At 42.8% G+C, this 23,410-nt stretch overlaps 1 protein-coding gene across 1 annotated transcript in view; it reads right to left on the bottom strand.

Annotated features, from left to right (window-relative positions):
* The window catches only part of snx25 (sorting nexin 25), a gene marked incomplete at its 5' end in the record, with an annotated part of 45,086 nt that overhangs the window by 856 nt on the left and 20,820 nt on the right, over positions 1–23,410 (bottom strand). Inside the window, 13 exons of the mRNA XM_080746530.1 lie at positions 3,363–3,463; positions 4,014–4,195; positions 4,358–4,424; positions 4,730–4,850; positions 5,410–5,493; positions 10,046–10,123; positions 10,675–10,788; positions 11,303–11,443; positions 13,053–13,184; positions 16,329–16,490; positions 17,199–17,324; positions 19,282–19,431; positions 20,062–20,193. Of these exons, the coding sequence (XP_080602656.1) occupies positions 3,363–3,463; positions 4,014–4,195; positions 4,358–4,424; positions 4,730–4,850; positions 5,410–5,493; positions 10,046–10,123; positions 10,675–10,788; positions 11,303–11,443; positions 13,053–13,184; positions 16,329–16,490; positions 17,199–17,324; positions 19,282–19,431; positions 20,062–20,193 (1,590 nt within the window). The remainder of the gene's footprint in view (positions 1–3,362; positions 3,464–4,013; positions 4,196–4,357; positions 4,425–4,729; positions 4,851–5,409; positions 5,494–10,045; positions 10,124–10,674; positions 10,789–11,302; positions 11,444–13,052; positions 13,185–16,328; positions 16,491–17,198; positions 17,325–19,281; positions 19,432–20,061; positions 20,194–23,410) is intronic.

The raw sequence follows: 23,410 nt of genomic DNA, 5'->3' as shown, positions 1-23,410 counted from the left end.
AGAGGTTAATTGTTTACTTTATCAACAGTTTGCAAAAAGTACAGAGGTATAATATAAAAATGATGGTTGACAATGTTTCATTTAAACTGAAGGTAGCATTTAACCCTCGTAGGGTCTTCGGGTCACTTTGACCCGGTTTTCAATTTTCAACATCAAGAAAAAGTATGTTAAAATGATTTGCATGCATTTGCAACACCCCCCTGTATCAACATATAACACCCAGGGTCTTTGGGCCACTTTGACCCGGCCATTGAAAGTGTATGCTAAATGGCTAATATTTAAACTGTTTTGGAGAAACACAGTGTTGTAAAGTAACTAAGTACATTTATAGCCAAGCCCGAGTTTCCCGTGTTATTTCAGTACCCCCACTGCCACGGCCCGAGTTTCCAGAGTTTTCCATTTTTTTCAAAAAAAAAAAAAAAAAAAAAAATGTTTTTCAAAACGAATTACAAAAATGCCTAAAATGTATTAGGCATGATCAGAATCGCAAAATTGCATGTTTAGCCCCATAACAAACAAATCTTTCAAAATGGCAGCCATCTTTGTTTACATTTGAAGACTTTGAAGGCTTCCATCTCATGAATGCCTTTTTTTGTTTGAAAGCTGTGAAAAAGTACTACACATGGTGCATGATCTAGGCATGGGCGTGCACGATCCGTGCACAAAAAATGTATCCGTGCACTAGAAATTTAGGAACGTGGCAGTGAGGAACTTGGGGGCCATTTTGGCAATGAATGAGTTAATTAACTCACCCACCGCTATTTTTAAGACCCTTCTAATGGTCCACACCGCCAGGATTTTGCCTACCTTTAACGTGGGCGCGCGCGCGAATCCATACACCAACACGGAGCTTTGTCATCAGCGCGTCATAGCTGGGGGCGGAGTCAAGCGTGGGGGAAATATTTAACAACCCCCATTAGTAGAATGGGGTTTTCCGTGTTTTCAAATCCGATTTTTTAATAGTATAGCGATGTTTTAATTCATTGCAATGTCTTACATTGATTCCTTGGTTGCCAATGGACAAAAAATGATGCATTTAAAATTAAACAGCTTTGGGATTAAATATTGTCTGATATTAAGGACAGGTCGCATCATCAAAGACCATGGGTTATCTAGACTATCCATCTGGTATTAGACACTGTTACATTTTTTTTTATGATAAATTAAACTTATCGTATCAAAAAACGAAAAGCATTAATTAATCAATGATGGTTATAGAGCACATTAAATGAATTCCAGTTGTCTACAGCCATTAACAGCTTGTTATCATGCAAGGATTTACACACTGACACAACGCAACACAACACAATCCTATCCTAAATAGTTTCAAACCTGCAGAAAATACTTTTAAACTGGCGTCGATCCTGCAATATATTCAAAGATCAGGTCTCTATCCTACTTGAACTCACTACGATGTGTTCTATAAACAACATTGACGACTTAACGACTGTTGTTTTTTGATATTAGAGTAAGTTTAATTGATCATATATTGTAATTGTGTCTCTACCAGGTGATTAAAGACATAATGTAAACAGGTTTTGTAGCATAGAGGGAAGAGGGGGACCACGGGTGCTTATATTGTGCAACTCTGACACATGCACGGGGGATAATCTGAGTCTGATTATAAACCACTTAATTACATTGATTCCTTACTGCAAATGCCTGGACAAAAAACTATCTGCAATAGCATCGGGATTAATTGTTGTCCTTATAGGACTGGTCGGATCAATGCCATGGTTATCTGACTGATTTAATCACCTGGTAAGAGACACACTTTCACATTTTCATGAACATGATCAATTACACTAATCACAATATCAAAAAACAAAGGCCATTAATTCAGCAATGATGTTCATGGAACACGTACGGGAAGGACACAGGAGGAGGATGCCATTGTAAGTGTATTAGGCAATGGGAATGGATTTAGACCATATTCACGTTTCAAATCTATTGACGACTAATGGGCCTGGCTGTTGGATTTATATTGTGGGACGTTTAATTGATCATATCTCATATTAATATTAGTGTCTCTACCAGGATTGAAATGAACACTGCATGTGCAAACATGTTTTTTTTGTAACACAGGGAGTAGAGTAGATGGAGAGAAAAACAGATCTCCGATCTCATCTCATGGTTGTGTAACTTGGATAGCCTACAGAAACGACAGATCTCCATCTCAGTCAGTGCTTGTGTAATTTGCGGGGAATATATTAATCTGACTCTGATTACAAACCACTTGAACTCCGACTTCTATATCCTATATGCCAGGGAGAAGATAACCGGGGTCCAACCTATGTGCAAGCTTGTTGATTTTTGGCACGGCATAGATTGGCAAAAATAGATTTGGTGTAGTAGACTGAATATGTGGTCAACGTATAAAGAGTAAAATTGGGTCCCGTTTTATTCCAGAGGTTTTGATGAGGCAGGAGTAGTAGTTTAGACGAGGTGGCGAGGTACAGTAGCTCCGTGCTGCACAGCGGTGCGTTCAATCAATCAATCAGTCATCCATAATAGGCTTGTTATCTTAATAATAAGTGAACTTTACGACAGCGAGTGAACGATTGCGTTCCAGAAGTCCTTCTGATGGATTTTTCTTGGCTGTCGAGTGTTTTATCGTCCAAAAAAATCGCTCTGAACGTGATTAAAACGATAGTGTACTGTTTACGCTGTATTAACTCAATGGGGAAAGGCGGTTTGTTTTCCCCCACGCTCAAAGCGGATGTGACGTTTATGGGCGTTCCTTTCTAGCTCCGTGTTGGTGTATTGCGCGATGGTTCACCGATTCCATTCACAATACGATCCAGGCACGGTAAGCAACAAAACACTACAGCCTTCCATTGCTCAAAGCGAAACCGACGGAGCGCCACGCGCTCCGTCGCGTGGCGACGATAACTCGTCATATTCGTCATAAGCAGAGTGGACCCATAAATATAGCTCGTCAAGCTCGTCATAAGCAGGGGATGAGTTAAGTACTGCACTTAACGTGTTCGTTGCCAATAATTAAAATCGACTAATGTCTTCAATTGCCAGAAATGCCAGAATTTTACCTTTTAATGTGCACAATGTGCACGGATAATGCACAGATGATGCACCACAAATGTAAACAAACATGGCTGCCATGTTTGAAAGATAGCGCTGTTCTGGGAGTCAAACATGCATTTCGCGATCACGATCATGCCGGAAGTAGGGAGAGTAGGGAGAGCAAAACCGGCCAACTCGGGAAACTCGTGTTTGGCACAGGGACATACGGTACACGGCCCAAACTCAGGAAACTCGTGTTTGGCACCAAGGGAGAGGGAGCTAAAAGAATGCATGTAATGAATCTGTTTCATTGTGTTATTGTTGTTGTTGGTGTTTCTTACATAGAGCAGGTGTTTGTTGGCACTGGCCTCTTGCAGGGCGTTGAAGATCTTGATGATTCCGTAGCGGGCATTCTGCTGGCCAACCAGATTCGCCAGGGCCTCTGACATCATAGATGACATCATCAATGGACAGAGGGGGAAAAGACAAGGTCAGAGGTCATGACAAGGCAATTAATTCAGTGTGCTTTGATACATCAAGCATTAAAGCAATGGAAACAAATTATATACCAGTACATTTGAATTAAGTAAAAAGGAAAGGGGAGAAAACTAAGTTAAACACTCATCTCCTTAACAGGAAACATCTGTTCTGTAACTGAGAGTGCACAAAATATAAGGAACCAAATGGGCCAACAAGGATCCATTTAGAACCCCCTCAAGTAACTCAAGAGAGTCTGAACCTCACTTTGAGAACCACTACAATACTATGTATGCATTACTGTGTATCTATGATTGAATTTGTGAGTGTGTGTGTGTGTGTGTGTGTGTGTGTGTGTGTGTGTGTGTGTGTGTGTGTGTGTGTGTGTGTGTGTGTGTTGTTTTAAAAAAATCTATAACAAAGGCCCAAATTATATAGATTTTGGTCCCTGCTTCAACTCTCTCTTAACTAATGGGACCTTGTCCTGAGAAAGTTGAAGACCCCTAGGTTGTTACCTGGGATGTTGTCCAGCAGCTTCTGCTGGGCTCTCTCCTTGGTCTCGCTGCGCTCCGAGTCCGTCCGCACGGTGAGGTGCGGCGCCAGCTTCCCGTTGGGCCAGAAGGTGTCGCGGAACAAGTTGATGTAACACACCAGCATCTGCTCTGAGAAGATCCAGTGCACCGTGTCCCGGATCTGTCTGGAATTTAAGAAAACATACCAGAGATTGATATCAGTTTAGGTTTTGTGTGGCATTTTTTTCTCTTTCTTAGTTTTCTTAGTTAGACAAGAAAGTGAGAGTTGAGGGGGACAGAAGAGAGAAAGAAAGAGAATAACAATAGTCTGGGATGAAGCCACTTACTTGTTGATAGTTCGTCCAAATGTGACCTGGACCAGTGCAATAAGAGTCTTCCTCACCCACTTGAACACTGATGAAGAGGAACGCAAAGACAGTCGTGAGGCAAGACAGAGTTACAGCTCTTTTGTACTGATTATTCCCATCCATTGCTTTCTGTGTTTTTACTTTAGGTGAAAACTTCAATGCCTGTTTAAATTCTAAAGTAGCAAATTTGCAAGATCAAATCGCAGTTTCGAGCTTGAGGAAAGTTGTTTTTGCGTGACGCTGGAGCGTTATCACGTAGGGCGATCATTTACAGAGAAAAAACACAAAGTTATAATAATGCAGATGAGAGGTTTCTGCAACAACAGTGATATTATAGATCAGTGATCTTACTGCCTCTGAGCTCAAAGATCTCTCCTATCAGCATGAAGCAGGGCTCGGCCAGAGCGTCTCTCAGCCTCCCGTCAGCCTCGTCCCCGTAGTCTGACAGGTCACTGTCGTCCTCCGCCTCCTCCTGCACGCACGCACACGCACACGCACACACACACACACACACACACACACACACACACACACACACAGTGTTACAACTTAATTATGCCAAGCTCCCTGCAAACTCAATTGACCCTTTGTCAAGTCCCGCCCATGGTCCGAGCCCCTCTTCGCATCCATTGGTTGCCGTGACTTAGTTGGACAAAAGTCCTTTCTCTCCATCCACTGCCATTGAAATAACTTATATAATTTTTCAGTTTGCTTCGTATTGATGTTCTGCTGTGTGTTCAGTTCTCATTTTAAACGTGGTTTCAGTAAAAAAAGGAACATCTCAAGTGCAGTTTAGTGACTAGGCATGTTTTTTTAAATGTTTTTTATTTCTCCAAAAATGATATTTTAGCAAATTAAACATAAATGAGGTTGGTCAGTCAGTCAGGGACCAACCAGAAGGCAGACAAAGGGTCAAGTTGTGAGAGAGAATTGTGTCCAAGTATTTACTTGGCTGATCAATACGGAACACTGAAGGAGCCATGCCTTGTGTGTATGTACGAGTGTGTGCATGCGACCGTGCGTGCGTGTACCTCGGTGTGTGAGAAGAAGTCCCCGGGCAGCCTCTCCAGGAAGGAGGCCAGCGAGAAAGATGACTTCTTCTGAATGGTCATCACCTTCAAGAGGGACATAATGTCATACATCACCATCTACACTACAGTAAGCCTATATACACATGTAATGCCCAGGATTCGAACTCTGGTCTCCGGCGTGAAAGTCCAATATCTCAACCACTGATTGATCCAAAGGGATATCCCCTATTAGAGGAGGAAACAATCCTAAAAAAGAGCCTTAGTTTTTGAGGTACCCCTACCCGGGGTAGAACAAAACGCGACATAGTTTTTTCATATCTTTAGGATGTCCCCTTCATGAAATGGATTGTCCCAAGTTTTACTTTGACTGCAAAAGTCATGAAATTGATCCATGAAGGGACTCATCACATAGGCAAAAAAACGCCTATCCTGAAAGATGGAGTTCCAAGTCAATCCTTTGTCATTTTCTACCTGCAGGTTGTTTTTACCTCATACTTGCACAGATGGTCCACAGGTAGTGTCCTTACATCCCAGAACAATCAGAATGCAAAAATATGGTTCTGTTTTGAATCTGCAGCCTTTTATATAAGGACTTTCTATAGGCGGAAATTACATTTCTAAGGAATGTTCCCCTGTAAGTCTGGTGATAATCTTCTATAAGGGATAGAACAAAACGCGACATAGTTTTTTCATATCTTTAGGATGTCCCCTTCATGAAATGCACTGTCCCGAGTTTTACTTTTACTGCCAAAGTCATGAAATTGTTCCATGAAGGGACTCACCACATACTGTAGGCAAAAATCGCCTACCCTGAAAGATGGGGTTCCAATTCAATCCTTTGTCATTTTCTACCTGCAGGTTGCTTTTACCTCATACTTGCACAGATGGTCTACAAGTAGTGTCCTTACATCCCAGAACAATCAGAATGCAAAAATATGGTTCTGTTTTGAATCTGCAGCCTTTAATATAAGGACTTTCTATAGGCGGAAATGACATTCCTAAGGAAGAATCCCCTGTGATCCTGGAGATAATCTTCTATAAGGGGTAGTACAAACCCTGACAGTGTTTTTACTTGTCCTCTTCATGAAATGGATGGTCAGTAGTTTTACTTTTACTGCAGAAGTCATGAAATTGATCCATAAAGGTACCCACCATAAAAAAGCCTACCCTGAAAGATGGAGTTCCAAGTCAATCCTTTGTCATTTTCTACCTGCTGGTTGTTTCATCTCATATTGCACAGATGGTCTACAGGTAGTGTCCCTACATCCCAAGGGGGGGGCTCTCTCCATTCCGACATGTCGCCACTCCGAAATGGACTTCTTATTGTCGGAGTGGCGACACTCCCATGGGCCTAAGGTTTAGGGTTAGGGGTAGAGATAGGGTTAGTGTCGGAATGCAGACATGTCGGAAAGGAGACATGTCGGAGTGGAGAGATGCACCCATCCCAAGGCCTAATTCTCTTCACCTCAAAAGCAGCAAACATATTGTTCTATAAGCAGTCTATGGTATTCAGACTTAAATGCAGTACATTATATATGTAAGCCTATATTCAGTAGAATACACTACACTTTGTGCGCCATTCTTAATGCCAAATAATCAGCAGCCTTTTCTCATTTTCATTTATTTCTTTTTCAATCAACAACTATTTTGAGCAGTGTAAGGGAGACTGACCAATGTTTGATTATTTGGCATGCAGTAAGCCAAAGATTCTCAGATCCTGAAGTTCATGAATGTGCTTCGCCAGCTTGTTGAAAGCTGTATTATTGCTTATTCTGAACTTGTTGCATTGCATCCAGTCAATGCGTGCCATGCTAGAAGACTCTCACACAAAGCCACTCCCAATGTATTTGTAATATCAGACATTTGGATGTATCGTTGTCTATCCCATGACCAGCATGCATGAAAATGGCAGCTATTCCAAGGAGTTGTTGACTGACATAGTAGGCGAGCAACACAAGTATATCCATAGTACTGTACATATAAATTAGGTCAGGGTCTGAGAACCTTTGGCTTGACAGATAGTCTACCAGAGGCTTCAGGATGTTCAAGACAATATGCCCTCACTCTCTATGGCCTAAAAAAGAAGGCAAAGGGCCAGGTGTGTTCTAGTCTTGATGAGCTCCGTTGTATTCTTGCATCAACGACAGACATGCCAGTCTCACACCTGCCTCCCACTGAGGATATTTTTGAATGTTCAACAGGCTATGTACCAAACTGGTACAGTATATGGTGCCACAATCAGGTCCCCAAACCCCTTTTGTGGAATCCAGTTGGGAAGGGTTGGATGCTAAAGGATACATCACTAAAGCCTGTCCTGTTCAAAAAATAGCCTGCACCAAGCAGTAAGAGACCTCACCCAACTCTACTGCTATGATAAGGATTGTTGCAGTCAAAGTAGTACGTGCCTCAATGTCTCTCTGTGGGATTGTGTTGTACATAATATTGCTCCTGTATTTACAGTACATTGCCTGTAAACTAAAATAAACAAGAAATGACACAATCCTTTTATACCAGCTTGTGCCTTGTGGACCAGCCTTGACTGTAGAGCATTGTAGTGGCCCTTGGTTGTAATCCACTGGGAACGGAATTCCTTCTTACCGTTTATATTATAATAATATATACCATCATACCATATTTATTACCATAACATAAATAGTAAGACTGAATTCAATTAATCCATTGACCAGCCATTGACCAATAGATACACAGCCGATTACGTCACGAACAAACTCCTGACAAAATTATGTCTGAATTTGGGAGATCACAGCTTTGTATCCATTGACCAGCTTTGCAAATTGGTCAGTCCCCCTCACACTCAAATTAGTTGTTGATATGAAAATATTGAAAAAGAAATAAACAAAATAAATTAAAATGAGAAAAAGCTGCCGTTTGATTATTTGGCATGCAGTAAGAATGGCACACATATATAGAAAAACTCCTGATTCACAATACAAGCATATTATGACATATTCTTCTGGTTTATTTTGGTTGTTGGTGTATTCCCTATTGACAATCTGAAATGGAGTTTGTTAATTTGTATTGATAATGAGCACCTTATCGATCCTGCTTATTGACCCATGGGCTTTTATCGAGCCCACTGTTGAGCGCTTTATAATATTTTGTGGGAAGATGTGAGATGTGAGATTCTGAACAGAACTGGTATCTTTTTGCATTGGCCAGTTGTTGTGAGTCTGAGTTTGTCTATGAGAATGAGAATTGACAAAAGTAAAAAATATTGTCATTTAATATCTTTAGAAAATCATTCATTAGTGTGCAGTAAGTGTTAAATGGCTATATATTATGAATAGTACTGTAACAATGTATTAATCGCCTCTTGTCTTGATTATTTAAACATGATGTCATGGGCCGCTATGCTTAATAACAAGCTTGATAAGCCCAAAGCTTATTGATACCGGGATATCAAGTTTGTAGTAGGCCCTTGTTTCCAGCTCCTTCCCTACCAGTAAGTGGAAATGGTGTATGATTAACTTGTGGGGATATTTCTGCCCTTTCTTGGTAAATCACTTTTTTGCATTCTGATTATTTTGGGATTTAAGGACGCTACCTGTAGACCATCTGTGCAAGAATGAGGTAAAAACAACCAGCAATAGAAAATTACAAAGGATTGACTTGGAACTCCATCTTTCAGGGTAGGCGTATTTTTTGCCTATGTGGTGAGTCCCTTCATGGATCAATTTCATGACTTTTGCAGTAAAAGCAAAACTACTGACCATCCATTTCATGAAGAGGACAAGTAAAAGTTATGAAAAAACTTTGTCATAGTTTGTACTACCCCTTATAGAAGGATTACAGGGGAATTTTCCTTAGGAATGTCATTTCCGCCTATAGATGGTCCTTATATAAAAGGCAGCAGATTCAAAACAGAACCATATTTTTGCATTCTGATTGTTCTGGGATGTAAGGACACTACCTGTAGACCTTCTGTGCAAGTATGAGGTGAAAACAACCTGCAGGTAGAAAATGACAAAGGTTTGACTTGGAACTCCATCTTTCAGGATAGGCGTTTTTTTGCTTATGTGATGAGTCCCTTCATGGATCAATTTCATGACTTTTGCAGTAAAAGCAAAACTCGGGACAATCCATTTCATGAAAGGGACATCCTAAAGATATGAAAAAACTATGTCGCGTTTTGTTCTACCCCGGGTAGGGGTATGGTCAACTTCTGGCCTATTTTTTCCTCTACTATATGGACCGAGGGAGATACTAGACTTTTGAGGCCATCAGGCTGAGCCAGTGAGTGACTCTGCTACACACACACACACACACACACACACACACACACACACACACACACACACACACACACACACACACGCTCATATATAGTTACAATGAAAATTCCTTAGTGCAGGGGCAACATTTTCAGGCCAAGGACCCCTTAGTTGAGAAGAGAGATGAAGCAGAGACCCTCGCATAACCTTTTCATAGATTCCATATAGTTTCATCATTTGGCTAAAGCAGTAAGAATATGGACACTAGGGTTCAAGTGGTTAATATAAAAAAGGAGAAAAAAGGTTTCTATCACACAAATATTTGGAGTCCCTGTAGTAACTCTGAGGACCCCCTAGGGGTGACAAAGACATGACTCTGACGAACAACGCGTGGGAGTTCTTACCTTGAGATGCTCCGGTGAGGGACTGAGGAACGCATAGAGAGCCTCGGACTGGCACAACCGCTCATCTGTCAACAGACGCTACACACAAACACGCACACACACAGGTTTGTGTTACAGTTTACAGTTTAGGCATTTAGCAGACGCTTTTAATCCAAAGCGACTTACAATAAGCAGATAAAAATATCACAATAATAAACAAATGTCAGTACATCAACAGTAATATAACAAATGCAAATGAATATCTATCTAGAAAAACAATATAATCTGTAAAGAAAAAATAAAATAATAAAAAAGGTTTCTAGAAAAACCTAAAAAAACAAATGCTAACTAGCTTCATGTATGGACAATGATTCTCCAGTAGTGCTAAGGGTTTTGGTGGAGTCTGAAAAGGTGAGTCTTCAGTCCACGGACTACACTTGTGAGGACATCAAACGTGTGAGGACAACATGGATAATAGCTGAGAATATTGAATAGCAGCCGAAAACTAGCAGTTCTACAAGCTCAACTATATTTTCCGGTGAGTGGCGTTGACGCACAACTAAGAATAAAATAGCACCTAAACCTAACCTCTAAAATGTCTAATCCTAACAACAATTGTAAACCCATCTCCAAAAATATACAGCGTATACCTGAAGAAAGGCGTTGAGCTGAGTCTTGCTCTTCTCCAGGAACTTCTGGTCGATGGATTTGAAGGGCAGTTTACTGAGAGACGGTAGCTGGAGCTTCTTCAATGATGGAAAACACTGGGGAGAGAGACAGGTTTATGAATGGTCACTAGAGGGCGACAACGTTCTTTGTATGAATTCCTCAGCCCAAGTCTGCTCCCAGTGGGCTGGTCTGAATGAATGTGTTTTAGTGACCAACAATATGGGAGAGGTGGCGCGAGGTGGTTAGGAGAGTAAAAACATCTAGGTGTTCTAAGCAGTGTTCTAAATCTTTTGGGGATTTACTTTTAGTCATAAGTCTTTAGATTATGACTATGAACTTAGATGATTTTACTCATCTGAAAATTTTTATTCTAGTTTTGACAAAATGCACGATTGATTTAAAAAATGCTCGGAGGTGCTGGGGTGGTTGTATCGGTTTGGCTGGTTGGTTGGTTACCTCGGTGAGTTTTCATTGGTTGGTTGGTTACCTCGGTGAGTTTTCATTGGTTGGTTGCTTACCTTGTGAGTTTTCATTGGTTGGTTGCTTACCTCGGTGAGTTTTCATTGGTTGGTTGCTTACCTCGTGAGTTTTCATTGGTTGGTTGCTTACCTCGGTGAGTTTTCGGTGCAGGATGTGGAACTCGGTCAGCTTCCTCTGGACGCTCCAGCGACTGTTGGCCGTCTCCTCTGCCTCCGCCAGGCTCACACACACACTGTAGCACGCCACCGTCTCACTGCCTTCCTCCGTGGCCTGCAACGCAAAGCACACACTTATAACGTTTTTAAGTTATAACCAACTACAAGAAGCCTAGTGTTCCTTTTTTGGGCATGTCGTTAAAGGCCAGGCATTGACACTAAAGGCCTGTCCATACTTTCTCAGAAATGTTCGGTGAGTTGTGTTTTCCGACGTGCACATTTCTGAACTCTCATTCGGTCTAATGCTTTTCAGAAGTCGCGAGGGACATAATTTTATGGTCGAAAAGGACCTTTTGACCGAAATCTTCGGTTTTGGTCGAAGTATGGACGAAGTAAAGGCCCAGTTCACCTCTGGGACAACCAGATCTTATTAGCAGTTATTTTTTGTGTTCAATCTGTGTTTTGAGATATTTTAGTATTTCAGCATGACTAGTGATGCATTTTGCATCTTCAGTGATGCATTTTGCATCATATGATGCAGGTGAACTGGGCCTTTAAGGCTTGCCCACTTGCCCCCGGCAGGTAAATATAACTTTCGAGCAGATGGAGTTTACTTTCAGGTTGCCGGACCCCACGTTGCCGGTCCCCACATTCTCATAGAGATGTTTTACTCAGGTAAGCGATGTGCACACGCATTTCACCAGAGCTAGTGTAGCAGATGTGAGCCACTCAGCTTTTAAAAGTAAAGTGGGTTAAGGTTTCTTTTACTTACTTAGGAGCCACACAGTGCAACCATCTGTAAACCAGTGTCAAACTGACAACCAATCTGAGCTCTTTTAAAAGGCAGGCAAAAGCATGACTTTTAGAAAAGGTTCCCCTGTAGAGGGCCATTCGTTTAGGGAAAGATAAGTGAGCAATTGTTGTTATGTATGTCCTCTATATGTTTTGTGTTTTGTATTGAAACTCAACGGATATACTGTTAACTCATACAGTGCCCCGGGCCACAAGTGGCCTCTAGAGTGCCAGAAATCTCTCTATAGACCTTCGCTCTAGCTTCCGTCGACACTGTCCCAAGTACCTTGGGATTTCACTCCAGCCAATGCTATGTGGGACGAGAGGAGGAAGCTAGCTGACACGTAGCCAAAATGCTAACCCCTTTAGAAGCCCGATCTAAAGCTATTTCAGTCGCAAAAAACGTTCTCTTTGGGTCTGGGAACACAATCCGGAGAAAATCCTGTCTAAAGATGTGATTTATTATTGGAGTGGGCGGCGCGATGCGGCCGTTAGCGCGACTACGGCCCGTGTATGGCCGAGTGTTGGCCCGGACCATGGATGGACGTTTAGACCGGGGCTTCGTTGAGGCCTCCGATTAAATAATTCATTTTATTAAATATCCCGGACTTCTTCGGGATAGGCATCCCGGAATACGTTGCGCCGCCAACAGTATAGATTGAGTTTTTTTTGGGGGGCTCTAAACTTTATTTTAAACCATTTTCAATGGAATAAATCGTCGGACCATCTAGCGTCTCTCGTTGGTAGGCGCTGGACGAGCAAGGACCACCCACGTTGCTCCAAGCAGCTCGGGGTAAATAAAATATTGTATTGGATTGAAATAAAGCCGAACTTGTTCGGGATAGGCACAAAAAGGGTTAAGTCTCACGACTTTCTTGTGACATGGTGGAATTGCTGTAGCCCTGCGGTTTCATTATAATGTGTGCACAGACCTCTGCAGTGGCGATGGTGGCCTTCCAGTGGCCCAGGTTCTCACACCACCAGTCGGTTCTGCTGATGTGCTGCTGGAGCTCACTGTGCTCCCGCTCCATGGCTCCTATCTCCTCCTTCAGCTTGCTCACTAGCTGCACGCACATACACGCACGCACGCACGCACACACACACACACACGCACACGCACGCACGCGCACACGCACACGCACACACACACACACACACACACACACACGCACACACACACACACACACACACAGTTTAACATTCTCTGCTTTTGCGATGCAGAGAAATGCTGCAGTCACAATAATCGTGAACTTGGTCTCATTAAGCTTGTCTTGTTAACTCTTTTACTGCTATGAACTGCTATGAGCGCGCTCGCCCGATTATTCAAGTAGCGCACAGCCATGAACGAGCGGCCGTTCGTTCTTTACCCTGTCTGAGCACTGTGAGCAGATGAGGGGTGGCGCGGCTGTCTACAGTAGAAAGAGCTCCCGTTAACGCTGGTCTCAAATCTCGACCACACATAAACAACAATGGAGGCGGGATCACTTTTCTGGTTGTTTTCTATGCCTGGATCTAGCTTCTCCATTTCTATGCTTTAAAAACTACTGGTGCTAGCGAGGGACATTTGCAAGCCTCGTTCATTGCAAATGGCTGCCCCTGCAGTCAGTTTAGCTCGATGACAAATACGCCTATATTTTACTAAAGATTGTGTTTGGAAATAATGGATGGATATTTTTCTATAACATTGCAAAGGTAAGCTACTTTTAAGCTACTTTGATGGCAGTTTAAGACCTCCTTAAATCCTTAATGTAGCAGTAAAAGAGTTAAGAACTAAAGTTATTGGTCTTTCAGGGAGGGCAGCACCGTTAGTGTTTGGTTGTTAAAGATGCCGTTTGAGATGCGAGGGGTTTTCAAGCGTTCACTGCCATGCCGTTTTCAAAATGACCTTAAGTAAGTGAAAATCCTCAGTGTTAATGTGAATCAACTGGAACCATGCTAACAAACGTCACCATGTGAGCCATGAAATGTTGAAGTCCCCAAGGGAAAAGGAAATGCGGTCGCCTCTGGAGCAGCTGGAGGAGAAGTGTCGAGGCAGATTCTCAATGTTTTTGCAAGATCTTTCAAAAAGAGTTAAAAATAGCAGATGTAAAAGCTCGCAGCGCAGCACAAAGAAAGTGACGCGCTGTGAGCTTGTATATCGGACATTTTTGAATAGCCAATGCTAAAATCTAAAATGACAAAGATGCTTTACCGCCTTATGCCCCTTCTTTGTATATACTTACTGTTTGTTTAGACTTACTGTTTTCTTTTTTTTTGTTCTTTCATTTTTTTTCTTTACATATCTACTGCATAGTACTGTGTTCTATTCGTCTGTCATTCAATGTTATATGAGATACTTTAATGGTTTCCTGTGGAAATAAGCTTAGTCTTTTCATGGATCTCCTTTTAGTAGACCTTGTACCAGTGAACTGTACCGTCATGAAACTGTACCTTTTCCTATGCAAACTTCTAATAAAGTCTTCAATCAATCAAGGTCTTAATGGGTTAAACTACTGCTCTCTCTCTCTTAGTGGGTTAAACTACTGCTCTCTCTCTCTTAGTGGGTTAAACTACTGCGCTCTTAAAAACTAGAAAGAAATTAGATTAAGAAGGAATCAATTCCTTTTTCTTACTACTTAAGACCCTACTTTCAGACCAACTTTTCTTCCTGAGCACAAGTACACTTGCCTGGCTCCAGCCAATAGACCCACCCACTCTCTGAGTGAACTGCTTCTCTTGGTCTGGATGTGTCATATGACGCGTCTCTTGATACGGTATCTTGACTTACCGACCAATGAAATCAATGCAATACGGAGGAGGGGTGCGTCTAACTTTTGAAAATCAACAGAAACAGTGGAGGGAGGGGTGGCTGCGTGGCTCACCAGAGTTCTTAATTGCTCCCTTTGAACTTCAAAAGGGCTCCGAACTGCAGTCATTGATTGAGCCATACAAGTGTCGAATAGCTCGTTAGTGATTCTCTCTAATCAATGAAACATCAAAGACAATGACCTGTTTGGTGCATGTCATTGAGGGGAGGGGGAGGAGGGAATGTTTTGTGTGCAAAAGTCAAACACAACCCCTCCCACCAGATCTCTTGTGATTGGGAATTTCACATTTTAAATCCCCTCCCCTTTTCAATCAAATAGAATGGGGACAACTTCAGACTCAAGCTCCAGCGTAGAGTCTGAAATCAGGCTACAAGTACACTGCTTTCAGACAGGTTTGGTGTTGAGGAAGTCATAGATACGCAAAATGTCAGACTTGATTAACTCTATCCGTGCCAGAAGCAAAAATGGCTCCAAGGTCCATGTGCCCAGATTTTGTATGTTTTTCTTTACTGTTGAATGAAAAAATATTTTTTTGGGGGGGCCCACTGATCGATCGAATCGAATTTTGTCAATCGGACAAATGGTTCCAGAGATAGAGCTGAATGAATCAAAAAAAGTGTCCACCAGCTAGAATGAACACGCATTTTCTAAAGCAGCCACACGAGGGAGCCAACACACAAACAGAGAAAAGCATCTCTCTGATCTCAGGTCATTTTGACATCTTAAAAAAAAAAAAAAGGAAAAAGAAATCAAAGTCAAAGACGTCATTGGCACACGGGGCCCTTTGAAAAAAATACGTCAAGAGACGTCATTGGCACAGAATTTGCTGCCCTTTCAGGCTGAACTGCCAAATTCACCCATAATAACAATAATAATGCACGCCCATGCACAGATCATGCACCACGTGTGTGCACACATTCACAGCTTTCAACAAAAAGATCCACTTGGATCTTTGAGATAGCAGCCATCATGTTTTCTTCAAATGTAAACAAACATGGCTGCCATGTTTGATAGATGGGGTTGATATGGGGGTCAAACATGCAATTTCGCGATCGCGATCATGCCTAGTAGAAATGGGAATAACTCGGGGAAACTCGTGAGGGGGCAGTCTATGAGTTAAAATAAATCTATGATGTTTGTGTCCGGGTCGTGTCGTTAGAGCTCTCGCCTTTCCCGGGACCCCTGACAACTCAGCGTATACTGTAAGTACAGTAGCACGGCTTGGTTGCCGTCAAGACGTGCGGTTGGTACTGGGAGCTTATGGTAGGTGTGAAGCTCCACCTCAGCAATCCATCTCCCAGGGGTCTATCGCATGGAAACAGGGATAGACTAGACTGACAATAAGCCTCTCCGACCTACAGTACGGTACTTACTCGGTCCAAGGCTAGTGTTGAGCTTACCTTCTTGTCAGGTTTGGGTGCGTTCTGCATGGAGCTCAGGGCCTGTCGTTTGTACAGCAACTTGTCGTGGAGCTGCCGCAGCTTAGTAGCAGCGTAGCTGGCCTGCTCGTTGATTCCTTTACTGCCCTCGTCCACCACTTCTCCTGCGTCCAGACCCGGGCACTGTGGTGGACATACGGCACACACAGGAATACACATGAACACAACTCAACTAGAATGTTATTTATAGAATAGAACACATAATGACCGAGGCCAACTAAAGTGCTATACAACACAGCAGGAATAAACGACAATGACACACAAATAGATACACAACAAATACATGCGGCAGTTGAGAAAACAGCAGAATAATAACGAGGTGAAATCAATGGTCTTGGAGTTGAGAGTATCACATTTAGCTGTGCTCAAAAGCCAGAGAGAATAAATATGTTTTCAATAGTGATTTAAAAATGTCTATGGACTGGGAAGCTATCATATTAAGTGGCAGGCTATTCCAGAGAATCGGGGCAGCCGCAGCAAAGGCTCGATCATGCACGCACGCACGCACGTGCGCACGCACACAGTAAAGTAAAGTAAGCAAGCCTTGCCGAGCCATGGCCCATATGGGCTTGCAGATCTGTAAGCTCAGAACATGTCAACGTGACAACATGACAACGTGACGTGAGCTTGTATATCAGCTTGTTTTTTGTTCTTTTCTGTCTTCTTTATCAGAATGTCATATTAACTTTAGTTTCTATAATTCACTGACATCAGTCTGTGTGTGTGTGTGTGTGTGTGTGTGTGTGTGTGTGTGTGTGTGTGTGTGTGTGTGTGTGTGTGTGTGTGCGTGCGCGTGCACGTGTGTGCGTGTGTTGTGCCTGTGAGTCTGACCCCTTCCTCCTTGTCCTCGGCGCTGCTGTGTGATTGGCTGCGCTGCTCTTCCCGTCTGATCAGCCTATCGTAGAAGTCGGACACCAGGAAGGAGGGGTAGTAGCGCTCCCGCATCGTCTCGGCAACCTAATGCGATAAGACACGACAAACACACACAGTCACACACACACACACACACGCGCGATAAACCACCACAACTTTTATGACCCGACTCCAATGCCACGAAACCAAACGGCCACGGTGCCATGGGACCGCAAAGACAAGCCACTGAAGGGACATTAAGCCGTCTAGGCCTGAACGCAAATCTGTGTCACTTAATTTAGATTTGAACCACTTTAATCATTATTTTATGCTTTAACTATTAAAAAATAGCAGATATACAAGCTCACACAGCGCGCCACCGAGTGCCGCGCTGCGAGGTTGTAGATCTGCTATTTTTGAAAAAATCGTGAAAAACATTTGTACAATTCTTTGAATATTTTTCACCCGATTCCATTAATGTCTTCTAAATCCTTCTTCTAAATCAGTGGTTATCATTTATCAAACATTTTCATGTCAATGACGACCCAAAATTACATGTATTTGGCCATCTGAAAATATGTTGTTCCAGAGACCCCCCCAGAAGCAAATATTTGAGTTAGAAATGTTCGCCTTTAAAAAGATGTTTTCAAAGATTTGCCAAAAGATTTATGATTTTTCCAAAATAGCTGATCTACAAGCTCATAGCGTGGCACTCGGTGCCGCGCTATGAGCTTGTATATCTGCTATTTTTTGAATAGCCAAAGTATAAAATAAATATAGTTTAAAGTGTTTACGTGACACCGATCTTAAGGGCTTAACATGCTCACATGCTATGGTTGGTGGCGTTTCATCCAGATTGGCCGTGGCTAAATAGGATGTTCTGGCAGAGCAGCAGTCACTCTTGGAGGTTCAAGATTAAAAAGACTGTTTGTTTGTTTGTTTGTCACTCGCTAATAGAAGGAGTGAAACGTTGGCGTGTTGCTATGCTTTACTGCCGCTAAACTTTAAAGTGCTCGGAAAGGGGCAAAGGAAGAGGTTTCAAACTTGTCAGATCCTACTCTATACCTAGCCTCGCGTAGCCAGGCTTTACTTCATCTGCGAAGAGAAAAGCCTGGTGACAATATAAGGCAGAAAGCGTTCAACTTCCACCGTGTGAGCTTCCCCGGAAGTGAGCTTCCCCGGTTTTCCCCTAATGTAACTTCCGTTAAACGCAGCACTTCCGCTAGAAATCTTGGAACCAACCGGGAGGCATATTGTCCACAGGGTGCTCTATACCCCTTTCTTGGTCATTGTTCAAAAACGTAAATACATAACAGGATAATTGTAATAGATAAGATATATAACAAAAATAAATGAAGATAAATTATAGGGATAATTCTGTCTTTCCTAAGACGAGAATGATTCAGGCTTTTAAACGTTTGCTTTTATTAAAATATCCGAGATCATTAGGATTTTCTGGAAGATTGTTCTGTTGCTAGTTTGACCACTTCAAATACTTTTTTAAGTGTTGTAAGCTTGTAAGACCGCCTATTTCGCGTGTGCAACATGCTTCCATAGAGGAAATGCTGACTTCTATGGAATCCTAACCTCGCGTCCCGTTTACAACGGGCGGTTTGATCCTGTCTAGCTGGAAACCACAAGCAGAAGAAACGGCGTCGCTTTGATTTGGTTCCCCCCGTTTGTTTCCCCAATCCCTTTTAAAATGCTCGAGTAGCCTAGTGTAGTCTTGCCAGTCGCTGGACTAAAAGACGCGTATACCAAACAAGATTTTCAAAAGCAAAACTACGCCGCATCAAGGGGCTTACTAGATAGGCCTTGAGCGCAGGGGAATTATTTTGGGTTAAAACTGAATCCGGTTCTATCTTTCCATCCAAATTGTAGTCCTTTGAGGACTACAACATGACGTAGAGTGGTTTCCGCTCCCGACCGGATCAAACCCCGAAGAGTGAAGGGATCCCAGACTAATGGAATCCAAATGGTTTAAATCAGTGGTGGGGAATAAGAACTTGAATCCATGTGGTCTGCAGGCAGCTACACTGACTACCAACAGCTACCAGGTTACCTGCTCCTGCAGTCTGATGAAGACCTGCGTTCCTCGGTTTCCCACCAGGCTCTGTTGGACCTCCTTCAGCAGAGACTTCTCCACCGGGATCTCCCTGCTCTCCACAAAGAACTTCTGGTAGATCTCCCCCACGATCTGAGGCACCTCGCTCTGTAGTAGGGATGGGGCCATATGAAAATTTCATATCATGATTATTGTGACCAAAGAAACCGCGGTTTACGATGTTATCGCGATAATCAAAAACATCCATTATCCTGGGGCCGAACATTTGCCAAAAATAGCTCACTCTGAGCTTGTAGATCGGCTATTTTTTGGCAAAGACATTTGATAGAGTGGAAAAAAAAAAAACGTAAATTATAAGTACGTTTTACCAATTACAGAGGGTTTAAGTGGTACAGGACATGCAGCTCGGCAAATAAAAGGTGAATTGATCCCAGTGCATGACGGGGGACAATATCACGATAAATTAAATCTCAACGATACGATTATCGTGAGTGTTTTTTATCCGTTCTTTATGCCTCTCCAGACCATGAATGCAGTTTTTACTAATGTGAAAGAAATGCAAATGCCCCGACCTCCAAGCTCACAACGCGTCGCAGGAGGTCTGAGAGAGGAGGTCTGAGGAGGTCTGCTATTTTCAATATTTTCATCTAAAGGCCCTTTTAGACATTTCAGCCCCTGCCTCTCTAACATTCTCTGCACGTCCCTGGTCAGTCAGTCTGTCTGTCTGTCTGTCTGTCTGTCTGTCTGTCTGTCTGTCTGTCTGTCTGTGTTCGTTACCTTGTTGGCGGTTTTGAGCGTCTCCACCAGCTCCCAGAAGCTGATCAGAGCTCTCTTGTCCACCCTCTCCATGTACACTCTGAAGTGTTCCCTGTAGCCCGGGTTACACAGGATGTCGTCAAACTGCAGGATCTGGACCAGAGAGACACAGAGAGAGAAAGAGACAGAGAGAGGTTACGCAGGTCGGATGTCGTCAAACTGCAGGGTGTGGACGAGGAGGCGTGCATCGAAACACCGTTCCGGTTCCAGTTAAAACCCATTTAGGCCTAGAATTATTGAATGCTTCAACCAGTGACAAATAGCAGATATACAAGCTCACAGTGCGGCACCGAGTGCCGCGCTGCGAGCTTGTAGATCTGCTATTTTTGAAAAAGTCGTGAAATAATGTGTGCAAATCTTTGAATATATGACGTATTTTCAAAGCGAGCGTTTGTAACTCAAATTTTGCTTCTGGGTGGTCCCTGGAACTAGATATTTTGAGATGCGGGTCCGTGGCCAAATAAATATCATTTTGGGGGTCCTTCAGATGAAATGTTTGAGAACCACTGACATAGTAGTCTCTCAAGAACAGACTTAACTGTGCTCCAGTTAAGTGAAAAGGACCTTTTCTTTGACGATGGCTGGCCAGATTTTTGACATAGAAACATAGGTTTTTCAAAAAACCTTAGAAGGATTCAAGACACTTATAGAATCGGGTCAAAATTCTCATTTTCACGATTTTTCAAAAATAGCAGATATACAAGCTCACAGCGTGGCACCGATTTTTCAATAGTTAAAGCATAAAATAATGATACACAATAATGTGTACCCGTTCTAATTTAGACCCTCCCAGGTAAGCTTGTGATTGGCTGAACCTCAGGTAGGGAGCGCTCCGTTGTGTTCACCTGTCGGGGGGACGAAGATTTACTATTCTGTCCATAACGTGACATAACTTGGACGGTGCTGAGTGCGGCTCATTCGACCTTCGCAACGCTCTACGCAGAAACTCGCTTGCTGCCGCTCGCTCGGCGGTGTCTCACGCGGCTCAAGGTCGCCTGAGACGGCGCGCCTCCGTCGTCTCCAAACAAGCGCTCTGCCCTTGGAACCGGAACGTGTTTTGATTCACGCGCCTTAGAGAGAGTATGGACACAGTTCACCTGCATCCTGTGGGTTTGTAAAAACAACAACAAAAAGCTAGTCTCCAAGCATACATAAATCTCTCTCTCTCCCCCTCATTACATACATACCTCTCTCTCTCTCTCTCTCTCTCTCTCTCTCTCTCTCTCTCTCTCTCCCTCTCCATAGATATACATACATACATTTCTCTCTCTCGACCCCCTCAGGAATAGACTCCTGACAAAGCCAGATGCACCGTGGTGGATTCAAACCCACAACCTCCGTGGTGTGGTGTGGGCAGGGACTTTACCACGCCATCTGAGCGCCCCAGGGTTTAACCATTTTGAACCCAAGGGTCATGCCATAAACCTTCCTCTGTTGCAATCGTCTGCGTGCACACATTTTGCCTCTGTTGGCGTTGAGCAATCAGATTGTCCTCACAGCACACTGTGCATGAATGAATGAATGAATGAATGAATGAACGTGTTGGTTTATTCACACACGAGAAGTACACAGCAGTCTTCATAACCTCATCAGGGTGTTGCGTGAGCACGAATCTTGCGTGCCAGAGAAGCTATTTAAACATAATAAAGCCCATAAAAGAACGGCAGCACAAATCAAGTCAGAAGTGAGTGTTTATTTAACAGGTACCCGGCGGCTCAGAGGAGTTGAATAAAAGCAGGAGAAATGGCAGCGCTCCGCGGCGCCGCCGTGTCCTTCTCTTGCTCTGTATTCAGGTGGCCTCCTCGTGTCTATCTGAATAAAACACGCTCCTCAAGGACGCTTCCTTCCTACCGCCGAGTGCTGGGCATTCTTCTGCTTTTACATTGTCCTCAGAGCAAGGCCAAGGGAAGCACGTTTAACCCATTTAGGCTTGAACACATTATGACGCAATATTTTATGCTTTAAATATAAAAAAATAGCAGTAGAATGTAGATCTGCAACTTTTGCTACTTTTGAATTTGAATACTGAAAAGTAACAGTTTTGGACATGTTGAGGTTTCCACCTGACCTGACAGAGATGAATATATATATTCCTTTCAATATTCCTTCCAGAGTACTGTAGGTTAACAGGCCAAGTCAAGACCATATCCTTTGTTTTAACAGCGGGAGGGAGGGAGGGAGTGCTGGGCTCTTCTTCTTTTTGCTAAACGCCATTTATTTCCAAGGCAGAATTTGCCTCAGAAATGTGTTAGGAAAGTTGTTCTTTTTTCAGTATAATAGAGAAGGAACAGAGATATTTCTTAAGTATTGGAGGAACAGGTATTTATTGCTTGTGTTTTTTTACAAAGCGAGATTCCCTTCAGATGATTTATTTACATCTATATTTATATATATGCCCGTGTTGCACCGCAAAGAACAATTTACCACGAGTCGTGGCACCTCAGAGTTTCGGTGAGCAACATGGCCTTTCGACAAACTATGAATAGCCATCAAGGACGATGATACACGAAAGAAGAAGAAGAAGAGAGGCATGTAGAGAGAGGCAGCCGCTCTGGAGAGAAGGAGACGACTCCTGACTCCCGGCAGGCGCTTTCACCACACGTTGGCTCTGGGTGTAACATTAAGCGGGAACGGCTCGCATTATATGTGCTGAATTTGTTCATAACATGGCAGGATGAAGTATCATGCGTCCCGCTGAACGCCTGTAAAAATCTTTGAACAAATATATATTTTTAAAACAGACATTTGTAACTCAAATGTTCCTTTCTCGGGGTACCTGGAACAAAACATTTTGAGATGGGGGTATTGGTATCGATATCGTCCAAGAATGTCCATATTGGTGCATCCCTACTTCCCTAGTTATGTGTGACGTGAGCTGCATGCACTGTTACCCTCTGGCTCTGCGGGCCCTCGCTGCCTCTTGGCTAGGGCTGTCACGATATGACATTTTACATGACGATTAATTGTCACTCAAATAATTGGCGATTAACGATTTAATTGTGTATTTGTCGTTGACAATTACATTTCTGTTTGGCTTTTAGGCTTTGAAGTTGCATAGGGTAGATATGACACATAACCTAAATATACAAATACATTACTGACATATTTGACAACTTACTACTTCAAAAAAACAACATTGATAGTGGAAATAGCCAATCTACAAGCTCACAACGTGTCGCGATGCGACGCGTTGTGAGCTTGTAGATCTGCTATTTCCACTATTTCTGAAATGTCTCAACATTCACGATTATGACGATTGTGACAAAATAATTGCGATGATGTCAAATAATCACGAATAGACGATTATGTA

This window comes from Nannobrachium achirus (assembly GCF_963921795.1).
Source record: "Nannobrachium achirus genome assembly, chromosome: 17".
Classification (NCBI taxonomy): Eukaryota; Metazoa; Chordata; class Actinopteri; order Myctophiformes; family Myctophidae; genus Nannobrachium; species Nannobrachium achirus.
Note: the sequence above shows the minus strand (reverse complement) of the source record. Positions and strands in the feature narration are given on the sequence as shown.